Source organism: Aquarana catesbeiana, linkage group LG01, assembly GCF_042186555.1.
Source record: "Aquarana catesbeiana isolate 2022-GZ linkage group LG01, ASM4218655v1, whole genome shotgun sequence".
In the NCBI taxonomy this organism is placed as follows: Eukaryota; Metazoa; Chordata; class Amphibia; order Anura; family Ranidae; genus Aquarana; species Aquarana catesbeiana.
The window spans coordinates 493187410-493207410 of NC_133324.1; the positions used below are offsets into that span (position 1 = coordinate 493187410).

General features: G+C 41.5%; 1 protein-coding gene across 4 annotated transcripts in view; it reads right to left on the reverse strand.

Moving 5' to 3' along the window:
- Positions 1-20001, reverse strand: part of HOPX (HOP homeobox) — a 57620-nt gene that overhangs the window by 6999 nt on the left and 30620 nt on the right. For all 4 annotated transcript variants that reach the window (XM_073592051.1, XM_073592045.1, XM_073592033.1 and 1 more), the window contains one exon: positions 17039-17234. In XM_073592051.1, coding sequence (XP_073448152.1) covers positions 17039-17203 — 165 coding nt within the window. In that variant the 5' untranslated portion in view covers positions 17204-17234. The remainder of the gene's footprint in view (positions 1-17038; positions 17235-20001) is intronic.

The window sequence follows — 20001 nt, forward strand, 5'->3', positions numbered from 1 at the left end:
AGACTTCTGGAAAACAAGTTACCGGTAAGTCTAACTTGGTTTTTCCCAAGGCGTCTTTCAGGACAGCACCTGAGAGGACAACAGCTTGCAGGACCTTTCTGCCAAACGCCTGATCTTTAGCAGATGTGAGGTCCAGCCTGTAATGTTTCATGAGTAAACTAGCAATAAGTAGCAGCGCTAATTACCTAAAAAACGTACACCCGAAATGATATATAGAGTGACATATATGATTAAATATATGTGAATACACAACAGCTCATAAACAAAATGGGTTAAATGCACATAAGAAAACAACTCTAAAAAGGCATCATCAAGTCCATTTAGATATAAATGAGGAATTATATAATCCTGTGATAGTATCTCCCAAGTGATATTCGCTGGGTAAACAAATGAGTCCTCCACCGCACCACTGTGATAACACCAGTAAATATATATGCTTACCACAAGGCAAGCTCAAATAAGCTTGTGACCTTAACCCGGTCGGGGCCTTTAAAAAGAAGGGATGAATGGAGGCGATGATCCACCACACCACATAGAGGAGTCGTCCCCGTAAAACTTTTCATAGACACTTCCAGAGCACCGGAACACAAGTTACTCAAGGGGTCCCCAAGAGAAAAAAGGGAATCGACATAGCGTAATCCAGTAGACTAATTTATTAATTAAAAGTAGAAAACACACTTACATGGTATAAAGGAATTAAAACATGGAATAACATAAGCCGGCCGGCTACAGCGATCGCCCGTCCACCACCTGAACACGCGAGACGTCAGCTCCTCCCGACGCGCGTTTCGTCACACGATGACGTCGTCTGGTGCCCCTCCTCTATGTGGTGTGGTGGATCATCGCCTCCATTCATCCCTTCTTTTTAAAGGCCCCGACCGGGTTAAGGTCACAAGCTTATTTGAGCTTGCCTTGTGGTAAGCATATATATTTACTGGTGTTATCACAGTGGTGCGGTGGAGGACTCATTTGTTTACCCAGCGAATATCACTTGGGAGATACTATCACAGGATTATATAATTCCTCATTTATATCTAAATGGACTTGATGATGCCTTTTTAGAGTTGTTTTCTTATGTGCATTTAACCCATTTTGTTTATGAGCTGTTGTGTATTCACATATATTTAATCATATATGTCACTCTATATATCATTTCGGGTGTACGTTTTTTAGGTAATTAGCGCTGCTACTTATTGCTAGTTGGTTTGTTGGGTGTGTATCTCACTTGTAGCGGCAGCTTTTTGGATATAATTTTTTAAAAAAAATTTTTTTTAATAATAATTTTTTTAATAATAATTTTTCAATATTTGTTATTATTCACTCTATAATTCTTCACAGCGCGGTATTTACTGTTTATAATGTTTCATGAATGTGTGAAAACTCGACCATATTGCCGCCTTGCAGATTTGTTCAGGGGTGGCACCAGCTCTCTCTGCCCAAGTGGCTGCTAATGCTCTTGTTGAGTGTGCAGAAATTCCTGCTGGAGGAGACACACCTGCATGCAAATAAGCCTCCGAAATGGCTAACTTCAGCCACCTTGCTAAAGAGATCTTAGAAGCCTGGCAACCTTTCCTGTTGCCCGAAAATAGCACAAACAGAGAATCTGAACGTCTAAAGAGCTTTGTCCTTTCCAAGTAACATAACAAAACTCTTCTAACATCCAACATGTGAAAACAAGTCTCCTTCTCCCCTACTGGGTTGGGGCAGAAGGTCGGAAGTACAATGTCCTGAACACGATTTTGTACTGAAGCTACCTTTGGTAAGAATTTCTGATCTGTTCTAAGTATAACCCTATCTGGGAAGATAGATAAATAGGGTTCCTTAACTGATAAAGCACTAAGCTCACTGATCCTGCGTGCAGAGACCATGGCAATCAGAAACACAGACTTAAAAGTGAGAAATCTGAGTGGTGCTTCTTCCAAAGGTTCAAAGGGACTCCTTGTTAGAGACTGGAGGACTATCGACAGATCCCATTTGAGAAACAACTTAAGTGGTGCTGGTCTGGATCTCGTAAGGGATCTGAAAAATCTGGTTACCAATGGATCTGAGGCCACCGATCTTTCTAGGAACACTGCTAGCGCAGCCACCTGTACCTTCAAGGTACTAACTGCTAGTCCCTTGTCAGCACCAACCTGTAAAAATTCCAGAATGGTAACAAGACTCCCTGGGTCATGGTCAGATGAATTACACCATGTATTGTAAACCTTCCAGACCTTGGAATAGATATTTCTAGTCACCCTTTTCCTACTGGATAATAGCGTTGAGATTAACCGGTTGGAAAAACCTTTGCTCCTTAAGAGCTGCTCTTCAGATACCAGGCTGTGAGCGCCAAAGTGGCTACCTCTGGGTGATTTACTGGCCCCTGAAATAGTAAATCGTGCCTGAGGGGCAGATCCCAACAAGGCCTGACCGCCATTTTCAGAACGGTTGAAAACCAAGCTCTTCTTGGCCAAAAAGACGTGATTAGGATAACCGGTACCGTTTCCCTTTGAATCTTTCTTAATACTAAGGGAATTAACTGGAATGGGGGGAAAGCGTAGCAGAGATGGAATCTCCATGGATACGCCAAGGCATCTGTTCCTAGTGACCCGTCGTGATTGCTTAGGGAAAAAAATTAAGGAACCAAGGCATTCTCCTTTGAGGCGAACAGGTCCACCTCTGGCAGCCCCCACTTCTCGACAATCATGGCGAAAACCTCTGGGTTCAGCGACCATTCTGCTTCCCGAATAGGGTTTCTGCTCAGGAAATCCGCCACCCCGTTCAGGGATCCCTTTAGATGGACTGCTGATAAAGACAGCAAGTGTCCTTCTGCCCAACGGAGAATGCTCATGGCTAGTACTTGCAGCGATTTGCTCCTTGTACCTCCCTGCCTGTTTATATAAGCCACGGCCGTGGCATTGTCTGTTAGTATTTGAACATGCTGGGCCCGAAGCCCCTGAGCAAATGACTTCAGAGCCAAGTCGATCGCCCTGAGCTCTCTCCAGTTTGAGGACTTGGTCGCCTCTTTCCTGGACCAGTTTCCCTGAGTGAAACCCTTTTCTAGGTGGGCTCCCCAACCCCAGGAACTGGCATCGGTTGTCAGCCTTTTTCCGATTGGAAAGGCCCAGACTAACCCCTCCGATAGGATATCCTGCCTTTTCCACCACCATAGTGACCTCTTCACTTGGGTTGGAACTCTTACCTCTGAGTCTAGGGATTCCAAATTGTGATCCCAAGATCTCAGAAGAAAAGCCTGCAGATGTCTGAATTGTAGTCTTGCCCACTGAACCGCTGGCATTGACGAAGTCAGAACACCCAGGGCTGACATGACCAATCTTACCGTCAGCTGCTGGTTGGTCTGCAAGAAAGACACTGTATCCTGGATTTTTCCTTTCTTCTCTGAAGGAAGAAAAATTTTTTGGCTTACCGAATTTATTATATACCCTAGAAACCGAATCTCCTGAGATGGTTCCAGGGAAGATTTTTGGAGATTTAGGATCCAACCTAGAGACTCCAGATGGCTGCATGCTCTGCTTAAATTGCTCCTCAATTCCTCTCTTGAGGGGGCGAAAAATAGCAGATCGTCTAAGTAAGGAATTACTGCGATTCCCTGAAGACGCAGCGGAGCTAGGGCCTCTGCCATTACTTTGGTGAAAATTCGGGGTGCGGATGATAGCCCGAAGGGTAGGGCTCTGAATTGCAAATGCTGAATTCTGCCTTCCAACCTTACCGCCAACCTGAGAAACCTCTGGGACTGGGATGAGATTGGAATATGCAGGTATGCATCCTTTAGATCCACTGACGCCATGAAACAACCTGGAGTCAGAAGATTTCTGGCGGTGAAAATTGAGTCCATCTTGAACTTTCTGTATTTGATGGCTCTGTTTAGTGGCTTTAAATTGAGAATTAAACGAAATCTTCCTGTTGTTTTTTTTTACCAGGAAGACGTGTGAATAGAAGCCCTTGTGCCATTCTTCTGGTGGCACTGGGATTACTACACCCTGCTGCATCAGTTCCTCCAGAGAGGATTTCATGGCCAGGGCCCTTATTGGATCTCGAGGAACATTTGTTACCAGAAACCTTCTTGGGGGCTTCCGGAAAACTCGAGAGTATAACCCTGCGAGAGAGTGGTCAGAATAAACTGATTTGAAGTTATCCCTGACCACTGCGGAAGAAACTCTCGTAATCTTCCGCCGACCCGCAGAGATGAGTCATTGTGAGCTTTCGGCCTGCGAAGGAGGACGGAAGAGAATTCCTCCTTTGCCCTTCGCTTTTTGCGCAGACCAATTTTTCCTCCTGCCCTGAAACTTATTTTCCTTCTGTTGCTGTTGAGTTTTTTGAGGTCGAAAAAGACGTTTTGGGGTCTGCTTTTTCTTTTTGACCGGGAAGGACCTCTTCTTATCGGCAGTTCTGTCTAGAATATTATCTAGATCAGGGCCAAAAAGAAGGTCACCCGAAAAGGGAATACCACAAAGTTTATTCTTTGAAGCTGTATCACCTGGCCAGGTTTTTAGCCATAAAGCTCTTCTCGCAGCATTTGCTAAAGCTGCAGACCTAGCTGACATCTTGATAGCTTCAGCCGAAGCATCTGCAATATAAGCAACCGCAGAAATCAGGGTAGGGAAGGAATCCAAGATCTCCTGCTTGGGGGAATCTGCCACTATATGAGATCTAAGTTGGTTCACCCAGTATTCCAGATTCCTGGCTACACAAGTTGTGGCCATTGCTGGTTTTAAATTGCTCATGATTGATTGCCATGATCTCTTGAGCAAAAGATCCATGCGTTTGTCCATTGGATCTCTTAGAACCCCCATGTCTTCAAAAGACAGGTCTGTGGATCTTGAGACCTGTGAAAAGGCCGCATCCAACCTGGGCACCTTATTCCACACTGCAGAAGGGTCCTCCTCAAAAGGGAAGCGCCTTTTGTGGGCTCTGGAAAAGAAGGGCTTTTTCTCTGGATCTTGCCATTCTTTAGTAATGGCGTCAGAAATGACCGAATGAACCGGAAATGTTCGCCCCTTAGGCTCATTTAAACCTACATACATGCGGTCATGAAGAGATAACTCCTTCCTTTCCTCACCTAAGCCAAGTGTAACATGGATAGCCTTAAGGAGTCCGTCAACCTCCTCTAGGGAAAGCTTAAATTTGGAAGGAGCCACCTCCGCTTCCTCACCCTCCTCCTCCGAATCTTTAACGGAAGGGGCAGGGGACTGCTCTTCCCTCATAGAGGGGCCTTCAGGTAAAGCTTCTACCATGGGGATAGAAATAGAACCCTGGGAAGCCTCAGACGTGGATGGCTGACTAGCAGCTGGATTGACTAAGGAGTCACGAAAAGTCTGAATCGTGGCGTATAGTTCCTTCTTTACAGAGGCAACCAGGTCATCACAAACTGAAGCTGATTCCTCCCTAACTAAAGAAGTGATGCATGTACTGCATAAGACTTTTTTCCAATTTTCTCCCATTTTGGCCCTGCAAGAAGGACATCTCTTCTTTGGGTCAGAGCTTTTGGCCTGTGAGAGAAAAAACAAAAAAGGGAAAAAAACCAGGGGACCTTTTAGTGAGACCCGGTCTCAGCTACATAAGAATCACCCATAGGTGCACTAAGAAGAAAACCAGTCAGCCTCTAGTGCCCAGACAGGCCCCTTGCCACTAGGGGGTAGAGAAAAAAAGAAAATAGACCAAACCCAGGAAAAGGAAGAAAGGCAGACTTAAGCTGCTGCTCCTACCTGAGCTTTACTGGCGCCTGTGCCTGTCCCCACCGCTGCAGACGCTGAGTCCTCCATCTCTGGTGTGCAGCTCCTCACTTGTGGCTTTATAAGCCGCATCCGGACTCCCATAGTGCATCTGCACCAGACCGGAAGCGGAAGATAGGCGCCAGTTCCTGTCCTCCCTCCTCCCCCCTTGCATCCACGCCGGAAATGACGCTTCTGCTGACCCAGTGACCTCGCCATGTCACTTCCGCCGCGCCTGCCGGCCAAAAAACATGGCGGCGGCGCACGCGCACCGCCGCCCTATGACCGCGCGGATCACCGGGTCTACGGCTCTCCCCGAGCACCAGGAGGGGAAGAGGAGCCCGTTTGCTACCGCTGCCGAGACTTGGGTAGGCCGGGAGGACAGCGGGTCCCTGAAGGAGGAAAAAAGGAAGGGAAGCCCCGTCTCCCAGGAGCACCTGAGAGAACCTGACTCAAGGCCGGAGGAAACACAAAAACTGAGGTATGGTGGGGAGGCGCCTCCCTTTAAAGTTTGGAGGAAGAAGGTGTTTCCTGTTCCGGTGGGTGGAGTCGCTATCTCTCAGGTGCTGTCCTGAAAGACCCCTTGGGAAAGAAAGTTCTATTTGTGGGGAAAAAAATGACATCAATTTTATTTGAGTACAGTGTTGTACAACCGTGCAATTGTCAGTTAAAATAATAAGAGAAGAATTAGAAATCAATAGACAATAAAACAAACTTGTATCATAATAAAATCACTAGAATACAATAATCCAACAAAACTTAGAGCTCATTTTTTTTATTTCTTCAAAAAATAAATGCCAACATTTGAATACATATTATTCAGATTGATTAACAACTCATTTTATGGATTTATTATTTTAATTGTTAAGGGCATCAGATAAATACACTGGCTTGGCACATTTGACAATAAACTTTAAGTTTCCTTGAATTGTTGTATTTTATTCTGTTGCAAGCTTGTTATATAGTAAGTTGATTTCTAAAAGTATGATTCACATTGCTTAATAACAGCGTGTTTGACAGATTATTTGTATTATTTGAATTGTTAAGGGCATCGGATAAATGCACAGGCTTAGCACATTTGACAATGTTTAAAAAAAAAGGAAAAAAATGAAAGTTTTGCCCTTTTCTAAATGAAATCAAAAGCTGCCATTTGTAAAGGAATATGAACATGAGACCTATATTTATTGTTATGTTTGCAGAGGTACTGATCTGAGCCTGGTACAGAACCAGACACTGTTTATCTAACAGAGCCATTTCAACTAAGGAAAAGGAACAAACAGCTCAGTGTCAGTGCAGACACAGGCAATGCTTTGCATTACCCATTAATGTATCGGTTTCATTGGCCGCTAAATGAAAAGGGACAATTGAAGCCTTTCTGGACCCACAAGGTCAGCCAGGGAAAAGCAGGAGAAAGAAGAAGAAAACCGTAAACTGATAATACAACTAAACAAAGACATCTAAGTTGTTGCCAAAGAACAGTTTGTGATAGTGTGTAATCTGTGTGTAGCTTACTTTCTGATAAGAAGACCTTGTTTGGTAAGTGATGACAACCAGAGACCAATAACACGTAATGGTTATTTTTAATACTGCTGCAACATAGTTATGTCAGATACAATGACAGTCCATTCCTGCCTGGAGACCAGTTATATTTTTACAGCATTTTATGAGAAATTGTTAAGAACAGGCTATAGAAAAGCAGGGAATTTACATGTACATTGTGACTACAATACACAATGCTCTTGGACGAAAAAAGTTTTGCTTTTAGCAGATCAGATTTGTGCCCTGGAAAAATGCAGGGGTTAAGGGATTGTATACAACATTCTTATTTCCTAAGCACTTCTTCCCCATGATCCTATTTTAAAAATATAGTAAACAAGTGATATATCCAATTTCATAAGCTTACAAAGCTGTTTAGACAGTCACCCTGTCCATCCATAGCGTTTACTGCTTGAAATGAAGCATGCACGATTGCAATTGGCACTGTGAAATTCATGTCTGATGGTTTAAAGGGTTAAAGTGGAACTCCAACTATACATTTTGGGTGACAGAGAACTAGACCACCAACATACCTGTATTAGATGGTGAACTTAGCAATTGAAAAGCAATGTGTTGTTTCACTGTATTAGAAAGACTAAAGGACCACTCTTGGATATGTACATGCAGTAATGTGTTGCCTCTGTACCTAAAGTTTTCATATTTAACCATAATCTTATAATAAGCAGTTAACCCCTGCCTGCCTAAGAGTAAAAGAAATGTTAATGCCAAAGCACAATTTTGCAACTTTGACATGTGTTAGTAAAACTCTACATAGCGTCACAGCTAATTTGTGCATCCAGGTGGATTATACTTTGGTTTTTTTTCAGGACAACTTGGGCTTTCATTCGGTGGTAAATACTAATACTAAGGATATCTCCTTATTTTTTTTTTATTATCAAAGGAAAACTGGCCCAAAATAGTAAAAAAAAAATATTTTTAAATTAGTTGTATATTTCTTGCTATTATCATAATTTACCACCAGAGAACAACCCAAAATAAATTCTCCTGCTCCTGATGATCGCAGCGATACCACATATAGGAAGTCCCCGAGTTACGAACACAATAGGGACTGTAGGTTTGTTCGTAAGTCGCAACACTGCATCTGTAAGTGTAACTTCTGGTTGGAACACTGCATTTGTAACGTCTGCCTGTGCATGGATGTGGGATGTTGCGGGCGCTTGTTATGTTATCTGGGGCTCTTCTGGCCATGCAGTACATGTAGTACTGCAGTATGGGATGTGTCCGGAGGTATCCAGGACCAGCGTGGAGCACAAGTGGCCGGCATTTGAGGCCATTCGTAAGTAGGAGTCATTCGTAACTCGGGTGTTCGTAACTCGGGGACTGCCTGTATGTGTATGTTAGTTGTTGTTTGTGCCCTTAGTAGAGCCTAGAAACAATAGTGCACATTTAGCATTTTTTTATCCTGCCTAAAACACACTGATAACTGATACTAATTTAAAATACATATTTTTTTTATAAATTCTACTCAAAATATGCTGACTGAGACCTTTGACCCTGACCCTGACTCTAATCTTGGCAAATCTTGATTTTTTTTTTCTTTTTTCTTTTTACACACTTTTTTTATGTACAGCTTTTATAGCTATTAATAGCTACAGCTATTTAAAGCCTCCTCTCCATTCAGAAAAAGAAGTAAGCACAGGGGTGGGCTCGCAGTGACTGATCACTGTGATAGCCAATCAGAGGCTATCACAGTGATCAAATGACCTGGAAACGGGAGTCCCGGGTTCCAATCATTGGTACAAGATCCTGGGCTTCTAGTGAGAGCCCAGTCTCTCTACTGGGAGCGCGCTATGAGGCATGCTCCCAGCACAAACAGAGATATGCATATATGCAGCCCCACAGAAAAAGACCCACTTCCATGAGGCCACATATATGTGTACAGTTGGCAGGAAGGGGTTAAAGTGCATGCAAGGGCAAAATTAAAAACAGATATTCAGTACATCTCTGCGATGCGTGCTTATTTCTCCCATGTTTTGTCTCTTTAAAAATGTTGTAAGTACAGAACAATACCTGTTGATCCTGAGAGAAATTCAGTAAGCGCCTAACTTCTTGCTATGTGCTGACAATACAGTACCTTTGCTGCATTAAAATCAAAACTCAGTCCTGATTTGCCCCCTGCTATACTGCATAACTTGTTATCCTTGTACCTTTCCATATGCATACAGTACATTGATTTAGTTCCCAGAAAAATAACACCGTGCCTTCTTTTCCAATAACCTGCCCACATACTGTATGCAGGAAAAGGGCTCTTGGGAGATGTAGTTCTGGAGGGTGTCTATGTCAGCGATCCTGCAATAATCTTGCTACGGTTAAGGAAAACAAATGGTTGATGGGATATACTCTAGATGGGGAGAGGGAGGTTGTGGGTAAAATTGGGTCATGTCTATACAAGCCCTTTAATTCAGAAACCCCTCTGTTGCTGATGCCAAACAGAAAGCCCTACCCATACAATAGTTGTGTCATAGTAGCATATTTGGACAGGCTGCTAAAAAAGAAAACGGCTGTTTGTCATCTTCTGTTATCTCCCAATTATGTTTCCAGTGCATTTATCTTTTGTTTTTTTCGTTTTTTTTAATTTAATTATTTATGTTGTAATCTATTGGATCTCTGCTACCACTACTCTCCATTATTCTACTCCACAATGAGACCACTGTAAAAATTGTGCAGTTTCATCCTCAAACTTCAATCATCAGCTTGTACTATGACACTAATTATAACTATGGTCAATACACGTGCTTTACTGGACCTATATGAATGGCCTTGGAGGATCTTTTAAATATCATCTTGCATAAATATTGCTGCCTCTATACATAAGATAGATTCAAAAATAGATGATACATTATAGGAGCAAAACAATCAAGTCATGAATTGTTTTCAACAACTAGGCAGTGTGGACTTTAACATCAGCCACACAAATATCATAAAAATCAAGAATAAAAATAAATGATTTTTCAGTTTTTCTGACCACTGGACTTGCAATTCTGCCATCAGCTGTTTGGAATCTTTGGAACTCCATTGATTGTTACAGGTTGCTTTAAATACTTAAAATAACAAAATACTAACTCACACACCTATTTTAACGTCGATACATAATACAAAGTAGAGTATATTTAGAGTAAAAACCTTTTTGGATAGTGTGCATAGAGCAGATAGAACATGAAGTGTAAAACCCCTTGACAGGTTTTATAGCCTAAGTTTAGTTAAAATTATGTTCTAAAATAATTAGCACAAGGTACGGTACTTACATACAAGTGTCCCTTGTGCTGGTAGAAGCTGACTTAGTTTAAATTTTCAGTTCTCTACCGCCACCCATACCCTTGCAGCAGTAATCTTCCGCTTCTGCATGGGCTAATACAGCTACAAGACATGTCATTGGCACTCATCAAAAGTCATGACTATGCCTGCCCTTTCCACCACCCTCCTCCATTCATTCCCAAAGCTGTACTATAGCTTCCAGCAATTAAAAACACTCTATTAATGAAGAATGCAAACAATTTATTCATCTGCCTGTCCTCCATCCATAGATCACTTTTCATTCATGAAAGAAATACATTATATTGTCAAAAGTATTGATATGCCTGCCTTTACACGCACATGAACTTTAATAGCATCATTGTCTTAGTCTGTAGGGTTCAATATTGAGTTGGCCCACCCTTTGCAGCTATAACAGCTTCAACTCTTCTGGGAAGGCTGTCCACAAGGTTTAGAAGGTTGTCTATGGGAATGTTTGACCATTCTTCCAGAAGTGCATTTGTGAGGTCAGGCACTGATGTGGATGAAACACACAAAGAGAGGGAGAGCGCACAGCTGCCCTAGTACAATAAAGTTTTTATTGATTAAAATAAAAGTAGAAAATGTTGCACTCACAAACGGAGTTTGGCCAATTTGTCTCATACTGTAACTCCGAGTTTGGTATCCGTTTCACTCATGTAGTGGATGCCAGTTCTTTGGTTTTTCTAGATCTAGAATTGGCCAGTGATGTTGATGGTAACATTGTATCCAAAACTCATTTTAAGGAGACAGCTGGCAACTCTTATCTTCATCTAAAGAGTTGCAATCATCCAAAGTGAAGAAACTCAGTAGAAACTGTACTAGCACTAGGGATTATGATGAGCAAGCCCTCATACTCACCACTAAATTTGTGGAAAAAGGGTATGATCCTCAGGCAGCTGACCGATATAGAGAGGGTTTTACTACTAGGTATGAGCTTATACCTGAAAAGGAACATCATGGTACCTTGTTTATTACAAGATACAATGACCAACATTGGGCCATTAAGAAAGCAGTCCAAAAACAATGGCCCATTTTGGGACAGGACAAAGCGTTAGGGAGAGTTCTCCCCAAAAAACCACAAGTAGTATTTTGACGAGCAACAAATGTCAAAAGCCTCATTGACCCCAGTCTTCTTAGAGAAAAACCTACTACTAAGGTGGATAATATTCCTCAATTCTTTAACATCACAGGGTGCCATAAGTGTAAACTCAGAAAATGTAAAGCTTGCAAGTTCATCTTTCATGGTCAGAAATCTTTTAGTAATAGAGATGGATGTGTTTTCCATATTAAACAATCCCTTTGCTGTAGCACCCAATTCGTTGTATACGGGTTGAGGTGCCACTGTGGGTTCCTCTATGTTGTTAGGATAGTATGTGCAATGCTTACTCATTTTTGTGAACATCGTAGGTTCATAGAGAAAAAAGTTGAAAAACATAGCGTTCCATGTGATTTTAAACATAAGCATGGGGGTAATGCAGAGGGCCTGGAATTGTTTGGCATAGAGTCTATATCTATGGCAATCCCTAAATGTGAAAGATTTACCCCTTTGTGCAGATGGGAATCCTTCTGGATATTTACTTTAAATAGTATGACACAAGTGCTCAATGAGGAACTGGATATAGGCATCCTGATATGATGCCTGATATTTGATTATCGTATGTTGACCATTAATTTATCCTACTATAAGTTGATTGATTGATTGATTTACAGATTGGTTTACTGAATTGTCAATGTAGGTATGCAATTGGGATTGGTTCATTGATAATTTAATCGGTCTAATTCATTTAATATTATTGGTAGGTATCTGTTGACACTAATAGTAATGATCCCAATGTACCATTATTATTATTATTGGCCAATGATTGATTATGTTTATATTTTTACAGTTTTATATTTTTTTATATTTACTATTATCATCAATATCATTTACAGTTTTTTTTAAAAAATCTCATTTTATTTTATTTTCATTTTTATTTTTAATTTAATTTATATTTATTTTTATTTTTATTCTTATTATTATTTATTCTTATTTTTCATTTTTATTTGTATTTTGATTCAAAATTGAAAAACAGAGTATAGATTAAGAACTAAAAATTAAATTAATTTATTGAGTATATATCAAAATTAACATTATGATTAAAATAGATTAAGGATGAGTTTTAGAAAGTCTAATAAGGATTTACGCCTGTAGATTGAAATATATGTGTTTTTCTGTTCTCAAAGCACTTCATATAAATACTGCTAATAATACTGAAACGTGATTTTTTTTTTATATATTTTTAACATAAAATTTCAGAGTAGAGGATATGAGTGTTCTTATTAAATTATAAACTAATGTATAATCAATTGTTAATAGTTTTTAATAAACCAGGACTGTTTTCCAATAATTTGCCCTTTGTTACCTATATCTTCCATTGTAAACTCCATACTCCCAGCCTGGTCCAATACATTAGCCATCCCGGGGGAGGGGCTTGGGGTTAGATTGTAGGCAGATAGGGCGTGACCTGAAGAAGGCGGCTGCACATCCGAAACATGTAATCGTGGCAACCGCCCGCCGTAGGAGACGATTCACCCGTACCAACCCCCCTTCTCGGCCGCGAGTGACAATACGTCGGCTGGTCCGGGCGCATGCAAGCCTCCCTGCATTGCCCAGCAGGATGCTGTAGCTAGGTTTGGAGGCTTGGAGAAATAACCACCCATTGGGTTCCAGAGTATTATACTAGGGCAGCTGTGCACTCTCCCTCTCTTTGTGTGTTTCAGAATCAGTCCGCCACCCAGTGGATTTTTGAGAGAGCTGCAACAGCTAGATCAAGAGAACTTGTACACAGACTGGTATACATTCAGGAGGTGTTGGCGGGTTTTGCGCTTATTGGTTTTGTATGTTTGGACTGATGTGGATGAGAAGGCCTGGCTCGCAGTCTTTGCTTTAATTCATCCCAAAGGTGTTCTATCGAGTTGAGGTCAGGATTCTGTGCAGGCCAGTCAAGTTCCTCCACCCCAAACTCACTCATCCATGTTTTTATGGACCTTGCTTTGTGCACTGGTGCACAGTCATGTTGGAACAGGAAGAAGCCATCCCCAAACTAAAAGATAAAATAAATATTCCCGCGCTACCTGAACCAGGAAGGGTAGGGCACTTAGTTGCAGCAAGCACCGGATTGGTCAATCCATAGCCAAGGGAGAAATAAATAAAATCAACAGATGGTGCTGCGCTCTAAGTGATGGCAAACAGGTAAAAGTAACTACTATAAAGTGCTGAGTGTTTAAAATCATAAATTATAAACTCCATAAAACACAGTATAAGTGCAAATAGTAGTAAACAATCTAAAGTGCTAAGTGCTCAAAAATGCATAGGTGGTAAACTCCCAATGTACAATATAGGTGCAAATAATAATACAAGGGAATAGCATCCAGGCTGATGATATCCTAAACAAGATAAAGTGCTAGTGCCAAAAAACAAAGGAATAAGGTCCAAAGTGAGCATAAGTCTTCAAACAGATGCTGGTGGATACAGTGCAAAAAATAAAGTTAAAGTACTGGGCTCCAACTAACACTCTGTGCAGGTGTAGTGATGTGGATTAGTGATTTTCCTCTTCAGTGCAGTCACACCTCAGTGTGCAATGGCTTCTTACCTTACCACTGTAAGGTAACAGTTTAAGAGTAGCCAGTGGTAATCCGGAGATCCAGGACCCTGCAGTAGGTCACCCAAGAATTTCTTATGGATGGCAATATCATAAATATTACCTATGAAGCCTGGTGTCCCGGTGGATAGTTCTCATTAGAATATATCTCCTTTGTGTAAGTCAGTAGCGGTGGAAATCATTCCATCCCCAAACTGTTCCCACAAAGTTGGGAGCATGAAATTGTCCGAAATGTCTTGGTATGTTGACGCCTTAAGAGTTCTCTTCACTGGAACTAAGGGGCCAAGTCTGACCCCTGAAAGACAACCCCACACCATAATCCCTCCTCCACCAAATGATTTGGACCAGTGCACAAAGCAAGGTCTACAAAGACATGGACGAGTGAGTTTGGGGTGGAGGAACTTGACTGGCCTGCACAGAATCCTGATCTCAACCTGATAGAACACCTTTGGGTTGAATTAGAGCGGAGACAGACCTCATTATACAACATCAGTGCCTTACCTCACAAATGTGCTTCTGGAAGAATTGTTAAACATTCCCATAGACACACTCCTAAACCTTGTGGACTATATCATAGAGCGACACATATATGAGAGGGTTGAGGGCATGGACAGGCTCTCAGTGGGTCCGGGATAGCACTTGAGAGGATTATCTGGTTTTTGAAGAGGTCTCTGGTTAAGCGAGCCTTCCTGGCGGAAAGGGTAAATACACTGTGATTACCTAAATCAAACGCAAAACAATGTAGACGTAATAAATGATACCGTATTGGATATTAAATTACATGATAATTAGAATATTGAAATCTGTCCTCTTGATGTATTTAGAAATGTAAGGACCCCCTGAAGAAGACCATAACCTTTGAGGTTGAATTGCATTGGGGCATTTCCATACATCGGATAGTGCAATTTCAAGTGTAACAATGTATCACCCTTGATGTATAACCTTTCCTAGCCTAATTTGTCTCGCTTTGTATATACCAGAGCTCATATTTTATTTTTTTATGTATGTTTTGTGTCTAACCATACATACTTTATTATTATATAAATAATAATAAAAAATCTGTGATTTTTTTTTTTTAAATATTTGACCCCTATTTGCTGCTAAAAAGCCCCGTGGGGAACTTTCCACTTTTTCTTTTCAAAAACCTTGTGGACAACCTTAGCAGAAGAGTTGAAGCTGTTATAGCTGCAAAGGGTGAGCCAACGCAATATTGAACCCTACTAAGACTGGGATAAAGACAGGTGTCACAATACTTTTGACAATATAGTGTAGTTCAGCTTCTTGATGAGTACCTATGACAGGTCCAATGACTGTATTAAACTACCGCAGCACTGAAAGATTACTTCTGCAGGGGTGTGTGTGGGGGCAAAGGACTGAGGATTTCAATTAGGACAGCAGCCACCAGCACAAGAGACACTTCTCACTGAATGTACTGTAAGTAATGTCTCTTTCCTACCCGCCCATAGTCATATGACGTCCCCAGATGGGATCTCCCATCCTGGGTGGACATCATATGACGTCCTGGGATTCCCGGGCGTCTAGGGGGCGCGCGCGCGCCGCCGGGAGCGCGCGCGCGCCGCCGGGAGCGCGCGCGCGCGCCCGCCGCGTTCCTTGGGACCCGGTGCGTGTGCCCGGCGGCCGCGATGTCCGCCGGGCACCCGCGATTGCCTGTTAACCGGGCCGGCATGTGGATCTGTGTGTGTAAACACACAGATCCACAGCCTGTCAGCTCTGAGGAGAGCGATCTGTGTTCCCAGAACGGAGGAACACAGATCGGTCTCCTCCCCTAGTGCGTCCCCTCCCCCTTCAGTTAGTAATCACTCCCTAGGAAACACATTAACCCCTCCCCGCCCCCTAGTGGTTAACCCCTTCACTGCCTGTCACATTTACACAGTAATCAATGCAATTTTATAGCATTGATCGCTGTATAAATGTGATTGGTCCCAAAAATGTGTCAAAAGTGTCCGATGTGTCCGCCATAATGTCGCAGTCAAAAAAAATCGCGATCGCCGCTAAAAAAATAAAAAAAAATTTTTTTTTTAAAAATGCCATAAATCTATCCCATATTTTGTAGACGCTATAACTTTTGCGCAAACCAATCAATATACGCTTATTGCGATTTTTTTAAACAAAAATATGTAGAAGAATACGTATCGGCCAAAACTGAGGAAAAAATGTGTTTTTAAAAAAAAAAATTGGGATATTTATTATAGCAAAAAGTAAAAAATATTGTGTTTTTTTCAAAATTGTCGCTCTTCTTTTGTTTATAGCGCAAAAAATAAAAACCGCAGAGGCGATCAAATACCACCAAAAAAAAGCTCTATTTGTGGTGAAGAAAGGACGTCAATTTTTTTTGGGTACAACGTCGCACGACCGCGCAATTGACGTTTAAAGTGCGACAGCGCTGAAAACTAAAAATTGGCCTGGGAAGGAAGGGGGTGAAATTGCCCTGTATTGAACCGGTTAAAAAAAAAAATATATAATTAAAATGTTCAACTTTGGGAAATCCAACATTTTCCAGTTGCTACTGGTACAGGAAGAAAGAGAAAATCTTCCATAGGGGTAACCAGTTTTACCAGTACCTTCAAACTTTGAGGAGCTTTCTTCTTACTTGCCTCTGGAGCAGGAAGTGAAGAGCATTGTCAATGGAACACAGACAGAAAAAAAAAATGACCTTACATATAGATTAACCTAATATAGGATTTCCCTTGCAACTGCAGCTTAATTGATTACTTTAAAATCAAGCAACTTTTGCACGTGGTGTTTCTATAATTTTGTGCACTTTCTAATTTAGTCTTGCACAAAAGAGAGCTAATATTATTAATTCTAAATGTAGGGTCTAATAAATTTGCTCACCTCTGTAGCTCCCTCTGAGAGCCCAGCTTCAGCAGCAATCACCATTATCAAACACTTGTCGGGCTGTTTGCTCACTTTATTGAAATTATTTTCAAGAATGTCTATTTGTTCTTGGCTTGGCTCCTCATCATCGTTTTCCCAGGATTTTTTTGGCATGGAGCTCATTATTATTGCCAGTGTCCACGTATCTGTGAAGCTGTAATGCATTATAAAACACAGCCATTACCTTCAATTACATTTTACTGTAAAATCTGTAACCTAGCAAATATGTTGTATTTGTATAAATATATGTGAAGTTTCATGTCACATAAAAAGTGAATTCTGCTACTTTTTATTTTACCAGGTTCAGAACAGCTAATTATTGCATCAAAACTCTATAATTCTGTATTCTTGTTTCTAGTATTGAGGAACATTTACTCGTGCATTTATATATTAGCATACCTTCTTTACAATAGATTGTCTGGATATACAGTATGCATTGCATAGGTCCCAGGAAAATTAATGGATAGAAAAGAGCAGCTTTTCTCAACTGTTATACTATGGATGTTATACTATGGAAGAACTCTTACTCTATGTGTCTCAGGGAACTCCTGGTGAAAATATGGCTACAGCTCACAGTACATTAGTATGATAAGTAAGTGATAGATATACGGTATGGTATGGCGTTTGTGGCCACTGACTGCAAACAGTCACGTCATTCTGGGTACTAGCAGCCCTTTAAGTCTGGGTTTTTTATTACAGCAACGATAGGTAATAATTTTCTTGCCATTATCATTTCTCCCTCTGCCAGTCTTGTGTGCTTTTATTTTCTTATCAGGCATTTAGGGATATCTGCCACATTCCATTCCCTTCCTGTCCCTTCCCCCCCACCCCCTCTCTTCCCCTACCTCACTCCCTTTTTCCTGTCCCCCCCCTTCCCACTCCCCCTCCCTTTTCTCTCCCTCCCTTTTCCCCCCCCCTCCCCTCCTCCTTTCTTCCCCTCCCCTTTCCCCCCCCTTTCCTTCCTTCCTTTCCCCTTTCCCCCTTCTTTCCTTCCCTCCCCTCTCCCCAATCCCCCTTCTTTCCCTTCCCCCGTCTTCTTCCCCTTCCCCCTCTTTCCCTCCCTCACTTCCCCATTCTGTCCCATTCCCTTCGATCCCACCTTGTTTCTCTCTCTTTCCTCCCCTCCTTTCCTGTTTTTTTCCCTTCCCCCCTCTCTTTTCCTTTCCCTTTCCCCCCCTTCCCCCCTTTTTTCCCGCCCCCTTCCCTTTCCCCCCCTCCCCCTCCCTCTGTCCTATCCCTTCCTTCGAGCATTCCTTGGCACCTTCTCCATCTCCACTTTCCTTCACATAAACCTTGGCACTCCCGGGTGATTCTCTAACATACCGTTTGAGCTCTTTAAAACCTTATTCTTTCGAATTTTTTATAATAGTACTACCCCAATCTGCCTCCCTGGCCCGCCCCCGGGGGAACGCCTCTCGAGGGCGTCTCACTGTATCGCTCCAGAGAACCTTCACAGGTTATAGTTTGGTGAGTGCAATTTCTAAACCTTAAATTCTAAATATGTTCTCCAATATCAATTATGTACCTTCTTAACACTACTTATGTACTTTGTTTGTTATGTTGATACTATATTGCTTTTCATCCTTATAGACCATACTATCAGACGCCTCCTGAAGAAGCGGCTGTGACCGCGAAACCGTAGAGGTCACGTCTGCAAGTATCATACTATTTAACCTCTGTCCATGTACCTGTGTGGGCAGTGGCTGTACCAACTTAGTATCAACAATGCTGTAAACAATCACTATTGTCTATGTATGTTAAATCATGAACATGTACAATATATGTCCTCTGTAGGACTTTTTTATTACTTTTCGAAATAAACTTATACAGTTTTTAAACAAAGTTTTTTCTTTATGGTACCGTAATAGTCCTTTTTTTCTTGTGAAAAAGGCAGGACCCGATTGGAGAGGTCCTTGCTTTGGTCCCTCTTTCAACCTTACTTCCCGGTCTTATTTACATTCAGGATGATGGTACCTATTAATGTATTCTTATCCCCCTCTGTAAATCACGTGGCATACTTGTAAATTTCAAGTGATAGATATAAGAAAAAAGGAATATGGAATATTCCACATATTTTACACATGCCCCTGTTGAAGGTCATTGGACCGAAACGCGTAGGGCGGCTTTTTATAGACCCCATACAATGCTTTTACTTTGTGATCACTTTTTATATGTATTGTGGTTTTTTATGAATAAAAATACCCAGAATTAAACTATGTGGAAGCATTCCTTCCTTTTTCCACATATCCTGGAGTACTGAGGAACCACTTTGCTTTTTTGGAATCCATTTTGGCTCTGCTTCGGTGGACACAAAGGGGACGTCCAGGCCCGGTAGAGGCTCTACCCTTGCCTCCAACACCCAATCACTTTGCCCAGGGTGGCATCAAGTTCCATTGATTCTATGCTTATGGCAGTAGAATCCAACCCCTCTGGCAAGCGTATTCCATCTATTCGCTAAAGTTGATGATATACAAGTTGATGGTTGGGAAGCAGACAGGATTGATATATGGATTATTTAATCTCACTGCGGACTGTTGTCCTACCTGGATTATATATTTCTTCTTTTTTGGGACATTATGTCCACATGCACTTTGAACTTTATTAACACAAGTGTGTTTTAGCGCTACAATTTATCTTATATTTGTTACCTTTTTGTCATATGGTTTGTAGCAGCTGGTTTTTGTTCTTTTTTTTGGGTAGCGCATTAATCATTCCTTGTTTTTTTTTTTTTCACACATATTTTACACCCCGAGTGGATCATTTTTAAACACTTTTCCACTATACATCAACATGCCATTGAAAATTGCATTTACATTGGTGGTCATTGGAAAAATGCCCCCTTACCTTAGTGTTAATAAAGTGCCCTTTATATTGATGGTCAGTGGGGAAATGCACTTTTACATGAACTGTCAGTGAAAAAG